Here is a 16,073-nt window from a genome sequence, read left to right as displayed (position 1 = left end):
TCAGAGTACCCCAAGTTCCACAGGGAAAGTATATCCTAGTGGTAGTAGATTATGCTACCAGATACCCCAAGGTGGTGGCTCTGTCCATCATTGAGGCAGAAAAGGTGGCAAATGCTTTGTTAGAAATTTTCAGCAGGGTAGGTTTCCCAACAATTTCATGTCAGACCTGATGGCTTGTCTGTGTAAGTACTGTGGGGTGAAGCACCTAAAAACTACCCTCTACCATCCCCAGACTAATGGTCTTGTTGAGAGGTTAAACTCTATACTCAAGATGATGCTATGGGCATTTGCAGACCAGTTTAAGAGGGAGTGGGACAAATATATGCCCAATCTGTTTGTTTACAGAGAGGTGCCCCAAGAATCAACAGGTTTTTCACCCTTTGAGTTATATGGACAGAGGGTGAGGGGACTTCTAGATTTGATTCGAGATGAGTGGGAGGGTGAGTGTAAATCCCACAAGGACTCTGTTGTGGCATATGTCCTAAACCTCAGGACAAGGCTCATGGGCTTGGCCCGGGAGAACCTGGCAGAAGCCCAAAAGAAAAAAGGTCTTGTATGACAGGAATGCTCGAGCTACAGAGTATGCTGTAGGGCAGCAGGTAATGGTTCTCATTCCTGTCAGACACAACAAGCTGCAGGTACCATGGGAGGGACCCTACAAGGTTTTAAGGAATGTCAGTGATGTTAACTACATGGTAGAACTGATAGACAGGAGGCAGGAGTACAAATTGTACCATGTTAACATGATGAAACCTTACCATGATAGGGAAGCCCTTGTGCTGAGTATTTGCAGTGGATGGCAGGAGTAGTCTGTGGAGGATCTGGTGACTGATCTCAGTAAGGCTCTGAATGACTCTTTAGTGGAAGGGGTAGCAAGGTCCCAGCCCTACCCAAGTTCGAGAAATCCGAGCAGTGTTACAGGAGTTTGGGGACATGTTCACTGAGAAACCAGGGTGCACCCACCTGGTGCAGCACCATGTGGATACAGGACCCCAAAGGCCCATTAGGCAGGGCCCCTTATAGGGTGCCTCTGAGAGTCAAAAACTCTGAGGGAGGAGATACAGGAAATGTTGTAACTAGGGGTAATTCAAGAGTCCAGCAGTCCCTGGGTCTCCCCAGTGGTACTGGTACCCAAGAAGGATGGCAGCACCAGGTTACAGTTACACAGAGTCAGATGCTTACCCCAAGCCTAGGACAGATGAAACCCTAGAGCAGCTGGGTGGGGCTAAGTATCTTACCACTACTGATCTTACCAAGGGTTACTGGCAGGTGCCCTTGACTCCTAGTGCTAGAGAGAGGTCAGCCTTTGTGACTCATTTTGGCTTGTATGACTTCACGAAGATGCCCTTTGGAATGAAAAATGCCCCAGCGACTTTACAGAGGCTGGTAGATCACATCCTAGCAGGAGATTCAGCCCTTGCTTGCCTAGATGATATTGTCATCTACAGCCATTCCTGGCAAGAGCACCTTCAGCATGTCAGGAAAGTGCTGGGCAGACTACAGAGGGCAAGGTTGACCATTAAGCCCAAAAAATGTCAGGTGGGACATAGAGTGGGGAGTGGTAAGATCAGACCAGAACCTACCGAAGTGGAAGCCATTCAGGCATGGCCTGCCCCTGTTACCAAAAAGCAGGTGATGGCATTCCTAGGGACAACACGGTACTACAGTAAGTTCGTTCCCAGTTATAGTACCACAGCTGCTCTCCTCACAGACCTGACACGGAAAAACAGGCCAGATAAGGTAGCTTGGACCCAATCATGGGATCAGGCATTCCAGAAGCTTAAAGGAGTTTTGGGAGGATCCCCTGTGTTAGCCAGTCCATGTCGCCCAGGGGGATACTTCAAACGATATGTGGGGGTTGTACTTAGCCAGGTTTCCTTAGAGGGAGAAGAGCACCCAGTGGTATATCTCAGTCATAGGCTCCAACCCAGGGAGGAATGCTATGCAGCTGTAGAAAAAGAATGCCTAGCCATAGTGTGGGCACTGCAGAAACTTCAGCCTTATCTGTATGGAAGGAAATTCACTGTAGTTACAGACCACAATCCCTTAACATGGCTACATACAGCCAGCCAGCAAAATGCCAAGTTACTAAGGTGGAATTTAGAGCTGCAAGCATATGATATGACAGTGCAGCACCGCAGTGGAGTTAGCAATGCCAATGCAGATGGACTCTCAAGACAGAGAATGGGGTAAGGCATTCCCAGATATGCTCAACCCTCTCAAGCAATGTTTCTCAAGGGTCACTTGAAAAACTAGCTTGAGTTTTCGGGGGGGGGGGGATTGTGACACTGCCAGCCCAGCTATCTGGAATTTTGTAAATGATCATATGTCATTTGTGTAAATATTAATATGATTCAATGCTTGTCTTACAAATACAAGACAACTATATGGTATGTGTATATTAAACTACTGGTGCAGAAGTGTGCATTGAGCAGAGCTTGTACAGGACTGAGCTTCAAGGATGTGTCCACAGTGTACCCTACTGGAAAAAAGAACAGAAATGCACATCAACTATATACCTGTGTAAATATATGTTTTAATAGTAGACGCTGGAACACACAGAGTTAACTTGCAAAAACTTCAAGAAAATAAGTTGAAATTTAAGTGTTTTACAATTGTGTTATCACTTCTGTTTCAGCTCAGCAGCAGACACAGTCTACAACTACAGTTTTTTCTATTGTCTTGAAACAGAAATAATTACTAGGTTTCAAATGTAAAAGTGTTTTATTGTTTTATGACTTCCAAGTTCTGCAAACATCTGAGAGATATGTACTTCTTACACAGAGATGTTAAAAGCATGTTAGCTTCTGTTAGCCTGGGAACTGAAGGCAGGTGACAGAGTGATGTTATCCAAGCTAACCCAGCAGTAATGTGCGACTGTAATTTAAGAACTCTCTCAGAGAGAGGCTGTGCATTTTCTATCTTGTCTTGGACCTAGCAAGAACATCCACTTATCAGCAACATCTGCACTTGCCTTGCTAATAGCAAGTAACTAGGGTACAGTAATTTCTTTTAGATACAGTTAGGAAAATAGTAAAGATTAGTTTAGATGTTTTCTTTATTTATTTGAGACTGTCCTGCAATGTTGTTTTAAAATATTTCCTGTTATTTTGAACTCTGTAGTTACTGTGTTGATTAAGTACTGTCTTGTCCTTTTATTATTATTAAATATATTTAAACCTATGTTTGTGGCTGATATTTATGAGATATAGTTACGCTCTTAGAGTACTTGCATATGTATCTAATGACACTGTACAGGCCACTCCTAAATAGCCCTGCTCTTGGTCACACTTACCATTTGGATAATAGTAACATTACACAGTAGGATTGGTCAGCCTTTGGGAAGGGCCTTAAAGTAGCTGATAAAGGAGAAGTTCTGGTGGCAGTGATAACTACCTTATGGTCTGGGCAGAACTGCTAATAACCCTGTGCCAGCCTTTCCCAGGTATGTGTTTGCATATAAATCAAATCTCAAAGTGTGTGTGTGCGTCAGCTATTTGGGCAGGGAAACGAAGCAATGGTTGGACAGAGAGAGTGTTGGGAAAACTTGGCTTGGAACCCTAGCTAAGGACTCAACTGTACAGCTGTGCCAGTGGGGAGTTTTACTGGGAATCTGGAGAAAGAGGGAGAAACCAGCCCCAGACTGACTGTGATCTTTGTGAGCTCTTAAGGGAAATTGTACTCTACTGTGTGTGCACTTGTCATCCTCCCACTGTGTACGTCCCTCATGGTTGCCAGTGGTGAGGACTGAGGCTCCTTGATTACTGGGCCAGTGCAGGGGCATCACAAACACCTCAGAGGTGCCCAAAGTGATCAAAGAGATAGTTGTATATCTTGACTATGGATGGTTTTCTTTTTTTCATCTCAGAACAAGGAAAATTATCTCAAAGGACATTCAGGCAACTGAGGTACTATCCAAAGCCATGAGAAAATAAGACCAAATTACCTCCTTTGATGAGGATAAGCTAGGGATGTCACCAAACATACCACCACCTCCCCTCCACATGGATATTATACTGCATCAAATTTTGTTGCAAGACCAACGTAAATGTTATAAATATACAGGTGGAGCTTTCTGGGAGTGGGTTAGTGCACAGATTTACTTAGAAATGGCCACGTAGTCCTCCGTTCATATTTTCTGAAAGCACTACAGCTTGGATGCAACTTGCATATAGCAGTGTTCAGCTATGCTATCCTGAAGGAGTATGATCTCCACTTCTTCCATGCAGAAATCGACCTCTATTTCTGGTGGGGTGGGAGCAAATTTGGGAATCATACCTATAGTAAGGACTACAAAGTACAGTTTTGTACCTATCATAAATGTAGATGTCCGATAGGTATGCATCTGCAGTCATAACATATGGGTTGTCCTGCCTCAGGCAGCCCTTCGGTCGGCCGGATTCCAAAGTCTGGGTCTGGCCTCGGCTGATGTCGCACTTTCCCCGACGTCAGAGCGTCTGGGGTATAAAAGCATCAGCCGACGCCATTTTCCTCAGTTTTTCTTGCCCCAGATGCCAGGTGCCCTCTAGGAAGGCTAAATTTGGATAAATGCTGAAAAGTTCCAAACATTTGCAAATTATATACATGTATAAACAAACAAATACACCATAATAAATTCCCCCAGCTAGCTGAAAGAGGGGTAAGCACCCTAGGAATACCACAGAGGGGAAGGAGGGTGGGTAATCCTGACTGCAGATGCATACCTATCGGACATCTACATTTGTGGTAGGTACAAAACTGTACTATGTCCTTCAAGGATGCATCTGCAGTCATAACATATGGGTAGAATACCATAGCCAATCTGGGGGAGGAGGTACTAAGAGAAGGATGGTGTAGTTAAGATCCCCTGCAGCACTGCAGTTGCAAAGCCTGCTCGGGATCTGGAGTATAAAGGTAAATTGTAATGCTTAGCAAATGTATGCACGGAGCTCCAAGTAGCAGCTTCTAAAATGTCCTTGGTAGCCACCCCTCGTAGGAAAGCTGTAGTGGTGGCTGTGGCCCTTGTGGAGTGAGGCCTGATATTTTCAGGAACTGTCTTTCCATGAAAGGAGTAACAAAAGCGAATGCAATTTCCTATCCATTTTGAAATTGTTTGTTTGGAAATTGCTCTTCCTTGCACCCCAGTTGCATATGCTACAAAAAGTTGGTCAGTTTTTTCTGCTAGTTTTCGTTCTGTCCAAATAGTAGCGTAGTTGTCTGTGTATATCCAGGGTGTGCAAAAGTTTTACCCTTTGTTCTGTGGGTTAGGGCAGAACGTAGGCAAGTGAATAGCTTGGTTCAAGGATACCCTAGATACCACCTTTGGCATGAAAGTAGGATTGGTTCTTAGTGACACTCTATCCTGGTGAAAAATAAGAAAAGGCTGCACTGCCATTAATGCTTGTAACTCAGATACTCTTCTTGCTGAAGTGATTGCCAGAAGAAATGGAGTTTTCCAAGATAAAAACTGTAGGTCTGTTGATGCTGCTGGTTCAAAAGGAGGTAGTGTCAGTTTTTCCAGCACAAAATTGAGATCCCATGCAGGTAGAGGGGGTCTTCTTGGAGGTTTAACATTTTTGATCCCTCTCAAAAATTGCCTGAGAAGAGGGTGTGAGAAGATAGGTGGATCCATATTGTATTCTGCTGAAATTGCTGAAGCATGAATCTTAATGGAAGAATAAGACAGGCCATTGTGGAACAATTCTGCTAAGTATTCTAGAATGTGTGCTAGGTTTGCCACTGTGACATTTGTGCCCTTTGATGTGCTCCAAATGAGAAATCTCTTCCATTTAGCTGAGTATGTCTTCCTCGTGTCTGCGAGCCTCCAGGATAATGTCAGTCACCCTCTGAGATAAAACAGTTTGGTTGGGACTTAAGGAATTTTCCAGGCAGTTAACTGCAATGTTTTCAAGTTGTGATGCAGGGTCTTGAAATTGTTCTGCGTTAGAAGAAGAGGCCATAGGGGAAGAGGCCATGGATTTGCCTGAGACATGCTTCTCAATAGTGGGTACCAGTGCTGTCTTGGCCAGTCCGGAGCTATTAGTATCACTTTTGGCTGTTCCTCCCTGATCTTCAGTAGAACCTTGTACATCAATGGGAGAGGTGGAAAGGCATATACTGTTAGGGCATTCCAGCTGAAAGAGAGAGAGTCCACCCTCCATGCTTGTGGGTGGTATGTCCTTGAGCAGAATGTCTTCAGTTGGTGGTTGAGTGGGGAGGCGAACAGATCTATCTCTGGCATTCCCCATGTCTTTGTTATGAGTTTGAAGATGTCTGGATGCAGCATCCATTCATGTGCATCCATGGTAGTTCTGCTTAAGCTGTCTGCTAGTGCATTTTGTTTTCCTGGTACGAATTTGGCCTGCAGCTGAATATTGAGATTCAGGCATAGAGTCCACAGATTCATAGCCATCCGGCATAGAGGGTAGGAATGTGTGCCTCCCTGTTTGTTTATGTACCACATGACCGTAGTGTTGTCTGTCCTTAACAAATGTCCTTGTTGGAGGAAGGGTCTGAATGCCTCAATTGCATGCCTCACTGCCATCATTTCCTTTTGGTTTATGTGCATGCTTAGCTGCCCTTGAGGCCATAGGCCTTGGATACGTTTGTCCTCCATGTGTGCTACCCATCCTCGGTCTGAGGCATCCGTGGTGATGGTCTGCCTTGTTTTCGGTTTGTTGAAAGGCAACCCTCTGTTGGACTGGCAGGCCTGAGCCCACCACAGGAATTCCTTCTGAAGGCATGGAATGATTGGTATCATGGTTTCTAGACTGTGACTGTGTTGAGACCATACACTCCTTAGGTACCATTGTAGTTTCCTCATATGCAGCCTGGCATGTGGAATTAAAATTATGCAGGATGCCATGTAACCCAGGGCCTGCAGGACTTTCCTTGCAGTAAGCTGAGTTTGTCTCGTCAGAAGCATGAAGTAATCTGGAAGTTGTCTTTGTTTTTCTTCTGTGAGAAAAGCCATCTGGGTGTTTGTGTCCAGATCCGCACCCAAAAAGGTTATCCTTTGGGATGGTACTAGTCTTGACTTTTGGATGTTGACTGTGTATCCCAAGGTCTGTAGCAGGTGTATGGCATAGGCCAAGTCCTTTAGCAATTTTTTCTTGTTGTCCGCTTGTATTAGGCAGTCGTCCAGGTAAGGATAAATTTGAATTCCCTGAAGTCTGCAATGTGCAATTACTGATGCCAGGCATTTCGTGAATACTCTGGGCGCAGTAGATAAGCCAAAGGGCAATGCTGAGAATTGATAATACTCTGATCCTGCAAGAAATCTGAGGTGTCTTCTGCAATCTGGTCGGATAGGGACGTGCAGGTATGCCTCCTTGAGATCTAGAGTCAACAGCCAAGACTCCTTGCCCAACATGGGAAGAAGTTGCTGTAGGGTCAGCATTTTGAATTTTGGCACAATGACATAAGTGTTCAGTGCGGACAGGTCGAGAATAGGCCTCCATTGGTTTTCTTTTCTTGGTACAAGGAATAGCCTGGAGTAAAATCCTTGGCCTTGTTCTGTACATGGTACCCTTTCTATAGCTTTCATCTGAAGTAAATTGCTGATTTGTCTTAAAGCCTCTGCCTTCTGGTTTGGTGGAAGGTTTGGCATTCCACTTCTTTTTGGCAAAGTGTGGAAGTGAAACCTGTTATCCTTTGTCTATTATTTGCAATGTCCATGTATCCTTTGTAATGCAATGCCAGTTTTTTGAGAATAAAGCCAGCTTTCCGCCCAAGGGTGCTTCCAGTTGATCCCTGGTAGGCAGAATCAGAGTCAAGTCATTGGGTTTGTCCTGTAGTAGTGGTTGTAGTTGTAGCTGTTGCACTACTCCTCTGGTTGGCAGGCTGCCACTGACGGCCTCTGTAGGGGCCCTTCGATTGACCTCTGCCTCTAGGGCGCCTGTTCCTGCCTCTCTGTGCTCTGGACGAGTCTGGAAAGGACCAATTCTTTGTAGGCCAGTTTCTGCTGAACCTCGGTGGTTGGACTTGCAGGAAATCTTTAACTGTTTGCACAGATTTTGCTTTTTCTTCAACCTTTTTTAGAATCTCCTGTGCAGGGGAGCCAAATAAATTTTGTTTCTCCATTGGAGCATCGAGGAGTTTAGCCTTGACATGGTCTGGCAAAGATTGCTCCTTCAGCCAGGCATGCCTACGAATAACTGCCCCAATCATAGCTGATCTAAATGAAGCCTCCAGTGCATCATAGCCACATTTTAAAAAATGATTACTAACCTGTTGTGAGTTATGTACCAAATCCTGAAGGGATTTACGGTCTAAGGGTTCAGGAGAAGAAAGTTTCTTATTCAGTTGATCTAACAAAAATTCTTGGTACTGTATCATATGGAATTGACAGTTTAATGCCCTGGCAGAAAGAGTAGCAGATGTATAAACCTTTTTCCCCATCTCTCTAAAGCTCTAGACTCTCTTTCAGAGGGTAGGGGTTTTGGCAGTAGCAGCTGCAACCCTTTAGGGCCCTGAGAAATAGTTTCTGGGTCTGCAGCATGGGCTTTATACAGATGGAAATGAGAATCCGGGACCCTGTAATATCTGTCAGGTTTGGCAGGGGCCGGAGGAAGAGAATCAGGGGCTGTACTGACATCATTGTACACATCATCAATTACATTTAGAACAGGAGGTATAGCTAAGGGCCTATGCTGAGGCAAATGCAAAAAAGTCCTTAATCTTTTTCTAGAATCAGAGAAATCCTGACCTTGCCATTGAAAGTGCTCTCTCATGGAGTGTAAAGTCTCCCCAAAGGAAAATTCTTCAGGAGGGGAGGCCGAAGGGATAGATTCCTCTGCATCTGAATCCTCATAAGGCGAGTAGGCCCCTTCCTGGTAGTCTGACAAATCAGATCCATCCGTGGAGTAATCTGAGGAGTGAGGTTCAGAGGGGTCAGTCCTGGGCCTTTTGTCTGGAGGAGGTTGAGAGGCCCTGTCTGGGTGAGGTTGTGAACCCCTAATTAAGGAGATAAGGTCCTCAGCAAGGCTGAGGATCTGTGAACTAGAGGAAGGCCTCTGGGATGTAGATTTGGCAGGCAAAGCTTTTGAAAGTTTGGCAGCTTTAGTCCTGGAGAAGGCCTTAATAGACATAGAAGCTGGGGGCCTAGCTGCCCCACGTGCAGGGGTGGAAATGTCCAAAGGTATGGTGTCGGACAATTCCTGAACACTAGCTTCGGTAGGGAGTTCTGAAGCCGACTCGGCCGGGGCCTCTCTGGCCTCAGTGGTCGGAAGTACGGTTTCGGTAATAGGAATAGTCGTGGACTCGGTTTAGGCCGAAACCGAGACACTCGCGGTAAGCCTAGCCGTGGTTTCAGCCGAAACCACGGGCCACGAGTGTCGGTCCTTTTCCTTGCGTTTTTTGACCATATGCGAAGTCGGAGTCTCCGACGGCATTTTATAAGCAAAAGCGGCTCCAAAAAATTCCTCTGCAAACTCCGACCGACGTCTAAGAGTCCGTCGGTTGAAGGAAGCACAGGCTAAACAAGCTGATACGTCGTGGTCTGGGCCTAAGCAAGGAAGGCAGTAAGAATGGAAATCCTTATGAGGTATTTGTTTCCCACAAGTTAAACAATTATTTACTTTGTCTGACATCAGCTGAGGCAAGAAAGAGTCCCCAACGGGGTACTTAGCTTTTTTCGAAGTCTTCGGTAGCTGAAATCTCTGGATCGACCGACCGGCACTTGCGAACAGCTTCTGCTTCGGGCACCGCGCGGCAAGAAAGACTGAGGAAAATGGCGTCGGCTGATGCTTTTATACCCCAGACGCTCTGACGTCGGGGAAAGTGCGACATCAGCCGAGGCCAGACCCAGACTTTGGAATCCGGCCGACCGAAGGGCTGCCTGAGGCAGGACAACCCATATGTTATGACTGCAGATGCATCCCTGAAGGACATCAGAGATGCACATGAAGAAAAGCTGTGTAAACAACTTACAATAACAGTAAATTATTGTGTGTGGTCACTGTTGCAGTCCTATTAACATCTTTCCCTCCCTCCTTCACATTTCTATTGTAGGATAAACTGGGCCAGGGTGAGTACCCTTTTCATTTGTCATTTTCTTCCATCTTATTTTTAATATCCCTTGACACTGTCATCTTCTTCTGCACATCACTGTGGAGAGCCAATGTTCAGCAGGTCTTAGACCAGAGCCCCCTAGTGTCTCAGGTGCTAAAGGTGGACAATTAGGCTAGCACTATTAAGAGAGAGGCATGAAAGAACTATAGATACAATACATACCAATTAAGGGACGATGTCTGCAGTAAGGTGACGTCAGCCCAGCTTCAAAATTTTTGTGGAACATCAGACTACAGCATACAAGATTGCTCCCTAAAGTGATTAATGCAACAATATTCCACAATAATAGCACCAGAATTTTTCTCATACTGCTTGAACCAAGAGCAGATGAACTGTAACTTCAGGAAGATACAGTAGTTCTCAGAAAAGCTGCTGACACATACACTGGCAAAGGACCCTTTTATGTTATTTGCTGTCATGTCACATAGCAACGTACAGGCAAACAGAGCTAGGATACAGTTGAACCCCCCCCTTTTTTGTTTTAAATACACCACTGGAATAAAGCAGAGGTAATATTATCCCACCCAAAAGTGATGAATACTGAAAAGTTAGAAGTGAAAAAAATACTATCCTTTACTTTGTAAAGAGAAAAAAGGACAGGTTAGTTTGCAACTGTAGTAGAGCTATGAAGAAATTAAGAAATAATATATACCAACCTCAAAATTAACCGAAACAAAACCATCAACATAATTGGATGCTACTTCCCACCTGGCCAAAACATCCCTCCACTAGAAAACCTCCTCAGCTGGTCTACCCACCATCTCCCCCAAGAAACCATCATCTTAGGTGATTTCAATATTGACTGGCAATCCTGTTCTGGCAACAATCCAACCCATCATGTACACCTTCATGGCTTCACCCAACTAGTCCAGTCACCAACAAGGATAAATAAAAACTCCAACAAGCACTCTACCCTGGATTGGATACTAGTCAGTAAGAACCCCCAGTCATATATAACCGGCTGCTTATCAGATAGCCTCAGTGATCACTCCCCAACATTCCTACTCAAAAAATACCTGTACCAAGCTAAACCTGTCATCTATCGTCAAATACGTAAAAAATAAACTTTAACCCACTCACATTCATCTCATCCCTCAAAGAATGTAACTGGCATGCTCTAAAGTACCTCAGTCTAGATGACGCAGTTGAATCTTTTAATACTACCTTCCTGAACATCCTTAATTACCATGCCCCCATAAGATTTTCCAGAACCAAAGCACAACCCTCCCCATGGCTACAGAAAACCACTAAGTTAGAAATGAAAAACAGGGATAAAGCCTGGGAGCACTGGCGCAAAACCAAAACCCCCGCAGCTAGACAGAAATTCCTAGAACTACGCAATAGAGTCAAAAAGCTAATAAAACGGGACAAATTCCAATACTACCAGTCTGCCCTAGACTCCTCACAACACAGCCCCAAACAATTCTGGTCCTCCATAAACTCCATCCTCCACCCTAACCTCCCTCACTCCTCAGAAAATATTGCTACCTCATTCAACACACACTTCACCCAAACCATACTATCACTAGCTAAACAACACAACCCCCCTCCCCTCCAACCCACACCTTCAACTAGTAATCTCCCCACTGCCTTCTCTTTTTCTCCTGTACCTACCTCCAACATAAAAAAACTCTTAACTAAACTTAAACTCACCAAATTGGCAGCAGACAACCTCCCAAGAGAATACCTACAAATCGCAGCTGATGCTCTGGCCTACCCAGTATCCATCTTGATTAACCGATCTCTGTCAGAAAGTTACATTCCTACATTGTGGAAAGTCTCACATATAATTCCCCTCCACAAAGGCGGACCCTCTGCAGAACTAACCAATTACTGCCCCATAGCTATTCTCTCTCCACTCTCCAAAATACTAGAGAGATGCATACACTCTCAGGTCTCACACTACCTCCTTACTAACAACCTCCTTTCCAGTACTCAGCATGGTTTCCAACCAAACCATAGCACCACCACTGCCTTACTCTCCTTTACAAACACTATCCTTCAGCATAAAAACAATGGCTATCTCTCCTCTGCTACTTTCCTAGACCCATCTAAAGCATTTGACATGGTCCCACACAAACAACTTATCTCTGTCCTCAATAATCTATCCTTCTCGCAATCAGTCACCAACTGGTTTCAGAGTTACCTGTCTGACCGCCAACAATCCGTTGTATGGCAGAATGACATATCTCCCCAACTACCTGTCTCCATAGGGGTTCCCCAAGGATCCATCCTTGGACCCCTACTTTTCTCTGTTTACACCAATAATCTAGCCTCTGCCACCAAACAAGGCACACTCATCCAATACGCAGATGACTCTACCATCATCTGCTCAGCCCAGTCCCTACCCAAACTGCAAAAAGTCACACAGGAAGCCTTTTCCTCTGTTGAAACATGGTTATCCGATGCCCATTTAATACTCAACCCAAACAAAACTAAACTACTCATCTTCCAACCCACCAAACATATTCAAAACAACTCTCACTAACATCACAGCAAAAGACAACACCACTATATACCCAACTGAACACACCAAATTGCTAGGAGTGGAAATAGACGATAAACTAAAATTTGACATTCACATATCCATGACCATAAAAAAAGTCCACAAAAAACTAGGAGCATTATACAGAAATAAACAGTTTCTCACCAAAGCAGCAAAGATTTCAATAGCAAATTCCCACCTTATCTCCACCCTACTTTATGCCTCTCCAGTATATACCAACCTAAGGCAATGTGATCTAAACAAGCTAGAGACCTGCTACAACAAAATCGCAAAATTCGCCACAGGGGCATCCTACCGTAGTCACCACTGTCTCTCACTTGCTGAACTGGGCTGGCTTGAACTCCCTCAACTCCTTCAGTGGTATCAACTTTCACTCACCCACAAACTAGTAAACCATCCACTAAATGTCCCATCCCTCCAGAATCTACTCCAACCCTATCACACCACCAGACCACTAAGATCCAGCAACAAAAATCACTTGCAGATCACTAAAGCCAATAACTCTGCTGGTGAAGCACTATTCTCTTGCGCCATAGCCAAATTATGGAACTCACTCCCACCCACAATTACCTCCATACCATCATGCACCAACTTCAAAACTTTATTAAAAGCGCACCTAAAAACATGCTGGCTATGCCCTTGCAACTCCCACTCTAATATCATCCACCCCATCCAACTACTACCTTTCACCTCCACTAACTACCTCGATGATAGCAAGCTCAGATGCTCATAAGCCTAGTACTTATTATACAGCAGGAACTTCTCATTGTTACATTTGTTAATGCCTGTTATGTACTTCACAGATAAAGATTCTAGTTGTCTACTGATGTACTATGTTCTTCATCTGTAAATATGTTGTAAGTAATTTCTATGTTAAATTGTTAATCACTATGTAATCCAATGTAACTACTGTCTGTTTATTTTACTGTGGAGCTTTTCTCCCCGGGCCTCCGCTGAAAATGGACCTACGTCCAGTCGGACACTCCCGGTCAACAAATTTAAATAAATAAATAAATAAATAATAAATAAATAAATAAATAGAGCTACATATTGACTTCACTGCAAGGAAAATGCATCACACTTAAATATTCTCACAGCACAGACTTGTGAAAATAAACCAAATTACAAAGTAACTATCAGTGTACCATGAAACAGCATCCTTTCATTAGCATGGTTGTGATTTTCCTCAGTGACTTCTCTTCTCCGATGGGTATAACGTTCCCAAAGCTTCTTGTTACAGACTTTCTGAATCTGAAAAAAAATAGCTTATTACAAAAACATTTATAAAACTGACTTGTTAACTTTCAACACTTAAAAAATATCTGTACTTTTTTTTAGCAAGTATTTGCATTAAGCATAAGCAAATCTATTGTAAACGATAAAAAATGTACAAAATACAGGTATAAATACAAGAACTAAAATGCAAAAAAAAAATGTCCAGCAGAAGTCAAGACATTATCACCACAGTTATACCCAATACAACATGAAGAATAAAACAGAAATATATTGACGAAGTTTAACTATGCAGTATAAATCTCATAGGCAGGGCCTGGAACAAAGAAAAAAAAATGTTGAAAATTTTGAAATAAGTTGAAATAAGGTGTTCATTTAAGTCAGAAATGAATCAGGATGGCAAGTAGAAGGTGAGCAAACCTTAACATTAAAAAGGAAGGATTACAGACTAGAAATAAGCACTTCAAGAGGTTGGAAGAGGGTATTACAAAGGCCAAGGGAAAGGAATGAATGGTCAACAATGTGGAAGCAAAAAAAGAGAAAGTGACAGTAATAATACTACTGTACATGTGGTACAGTGGAGATCTATTTTTTGTAAGAAATGGAAAGAAGTGAAAACCTGTGGAAATCTAAATATATTGAGGCAAGCATTCTTAATCTCATTAACATAAATTGGATCATATGGGTCTAACAATCTGTAGTTCTTGTAACCAAGGTGAAAGAATAATAAGCCATCTTTATACAACTCTCCAGGTCTGACTTGCTTTTATGCTTTGAAGAGTGTTATTAGTGAACAATGGTTTTACTCCAATGACAGAGTCTAGCAAAGTAACTGCTGGGTTTGCAACGAGGTTCTTGTACAGATACCCGAATTTTATTTCAACCTTGCAAAACTGAGCTTTCTAGGAGCTAGTAGCTGGCAATCTGGTTCCAAAGAAAATTATTCAAAGGCAGCTTCCAGTGCCTGAAGACTGCAGGGCCTGCTTCAGGTTTCAGAAGTTCAACTATGGACAAATGTACAAGGGAGGGTTTCCTTTTCTTTTTGGTGGGGAAAAACTGCACTATAGGCTCAGGGCTCTTGCAGGGGACAATGAGAGCTTCACTTCACCTCTTGTCATATATTCCTTTATAAAATGTTTATAACCGAAAATATACAGGGCTGGGGACATGACAGGTGTTTAGGGGGCGTCTGGATGTTCCACAAGGTGCAAGACTGGCAGGCAGCTCAGCCAAATTAGGCTTTTTTTTTTTTGTAAAAGATCCTGACCTGGATGCCGACACTTTTATATGGGAGAAGTGAGGAAAATCTGAAGTTGACAAAACTAAGAACCAAAAGTGTGCCAAAAAACCCCCACCAAAATCAGCACTCTGGAAAGAAGGCAACAGGCTGCAGTCACTAAAAATTTTGTTTAATAAACTTGATTAAGCGCTTTCGTCAGAATAAACCTGACTTCATCAGAATCTAGTTACAACATACAAAAGCAGGCTTTTAAAATCCCCAATTAATCACATTAAACTGACCCAATTAAACACCTCCCATGTTTAAAGGAAAACATCATAACATTTTAAAACTTTAAAAACATATTATGTTTTATACTTTATAAGATAGAGGTCTCAAAGTACTGGCTATTGAAATACATTCATTTAGCCCAGGGAACACATTAGCCCCTAGTATGAGTTGCCATAACTTCTCCCTCTCCTCAATTAAATCCTCCCAAGGTCCACCTCTAGGATTCCTTACCACAGTGCCCAACCCATAAAAGACAAACCTATGCTCAGGGTATTTTTCTATATGTTTATACAGAGAGCTACTTGTGTCCATCTTTCTAATACTTGCCATGTGCTCATATATTCTCTTTTTTAAATTTTCACTGTCTCTTCCCCACATAAAAACATTTACAGTGTTGGCACTTAGTCAAGCAGATCAACACCCTGGTGTTGCAATTGCAATGAAAGGAAGCAAAAATGTTATTTCCATTAACCTGAACCTTATCACCCTCCAGAATATACTTGCATTGTCCACAACAACTACATTTGATCGTACCCCTCTTCCTACTAGTAGAAACCTGTTGGTCTGCCTTCCCCTCAAGCAAATTCTTAAGGGATCTACCTCTCCTATACACAGTAGTTGGTCTTGCTCCAATAACCCAACCAGTCCCTTCAAAGCAAGAAACAAAAATCCCAATATTTTCTCAATATACCAGTAACAACCTCATGTTCCTGAGTAAAAGTAGTAATAAAGGAACAAGAATATTCATTAGTTCCTAGTGTAACCTGCTACTTA

At 43.2% G+C, this 16,073-nt stretch overlaps 1 protein-coding gene across 1 annotated transcript in view; it reads right to left on the bottom strand.

The window, feature by feature from the left end:
- The window catches only part of TNKS2 (tankyrase 2), a gene marked incomplete in the record, with an annotated part of 1,900,381 nt that overhangs the window by 289,007 nt on the left and 1,595,301 nt on the right, over nucleotides 1-16,073 (bottom strand). Inside the window, 1 exon segment of the mRNA XM_044056654.1 lies at nucleotides 13,702-13,807. Within this exon segment, the coding sequence (XP_043912589.1) occupies nucleotides 13,702-13,807 (106 nt within the window).

Source organism: Protopterus annectens, chromosome 14.part0 (assembly GCF_019279795.1).
Source record: "Protopterus annectens isolate FY-2018-M chromosome 14.part0, PAN1.0, whole genome shotgun sequence".
Classification (NCBI taxonomy): domain Eukaryota; kingdom Metazoa; phylum Chordata; order Ceratodontiformes; family Protopteridae; genus Protopterus; species Protopterus annectens.
The sequence above is the reverse complement of the archived record's forward strand: the minus strand, read 5'-3'. Positions and strand labels throughout refer to the sequence as shown.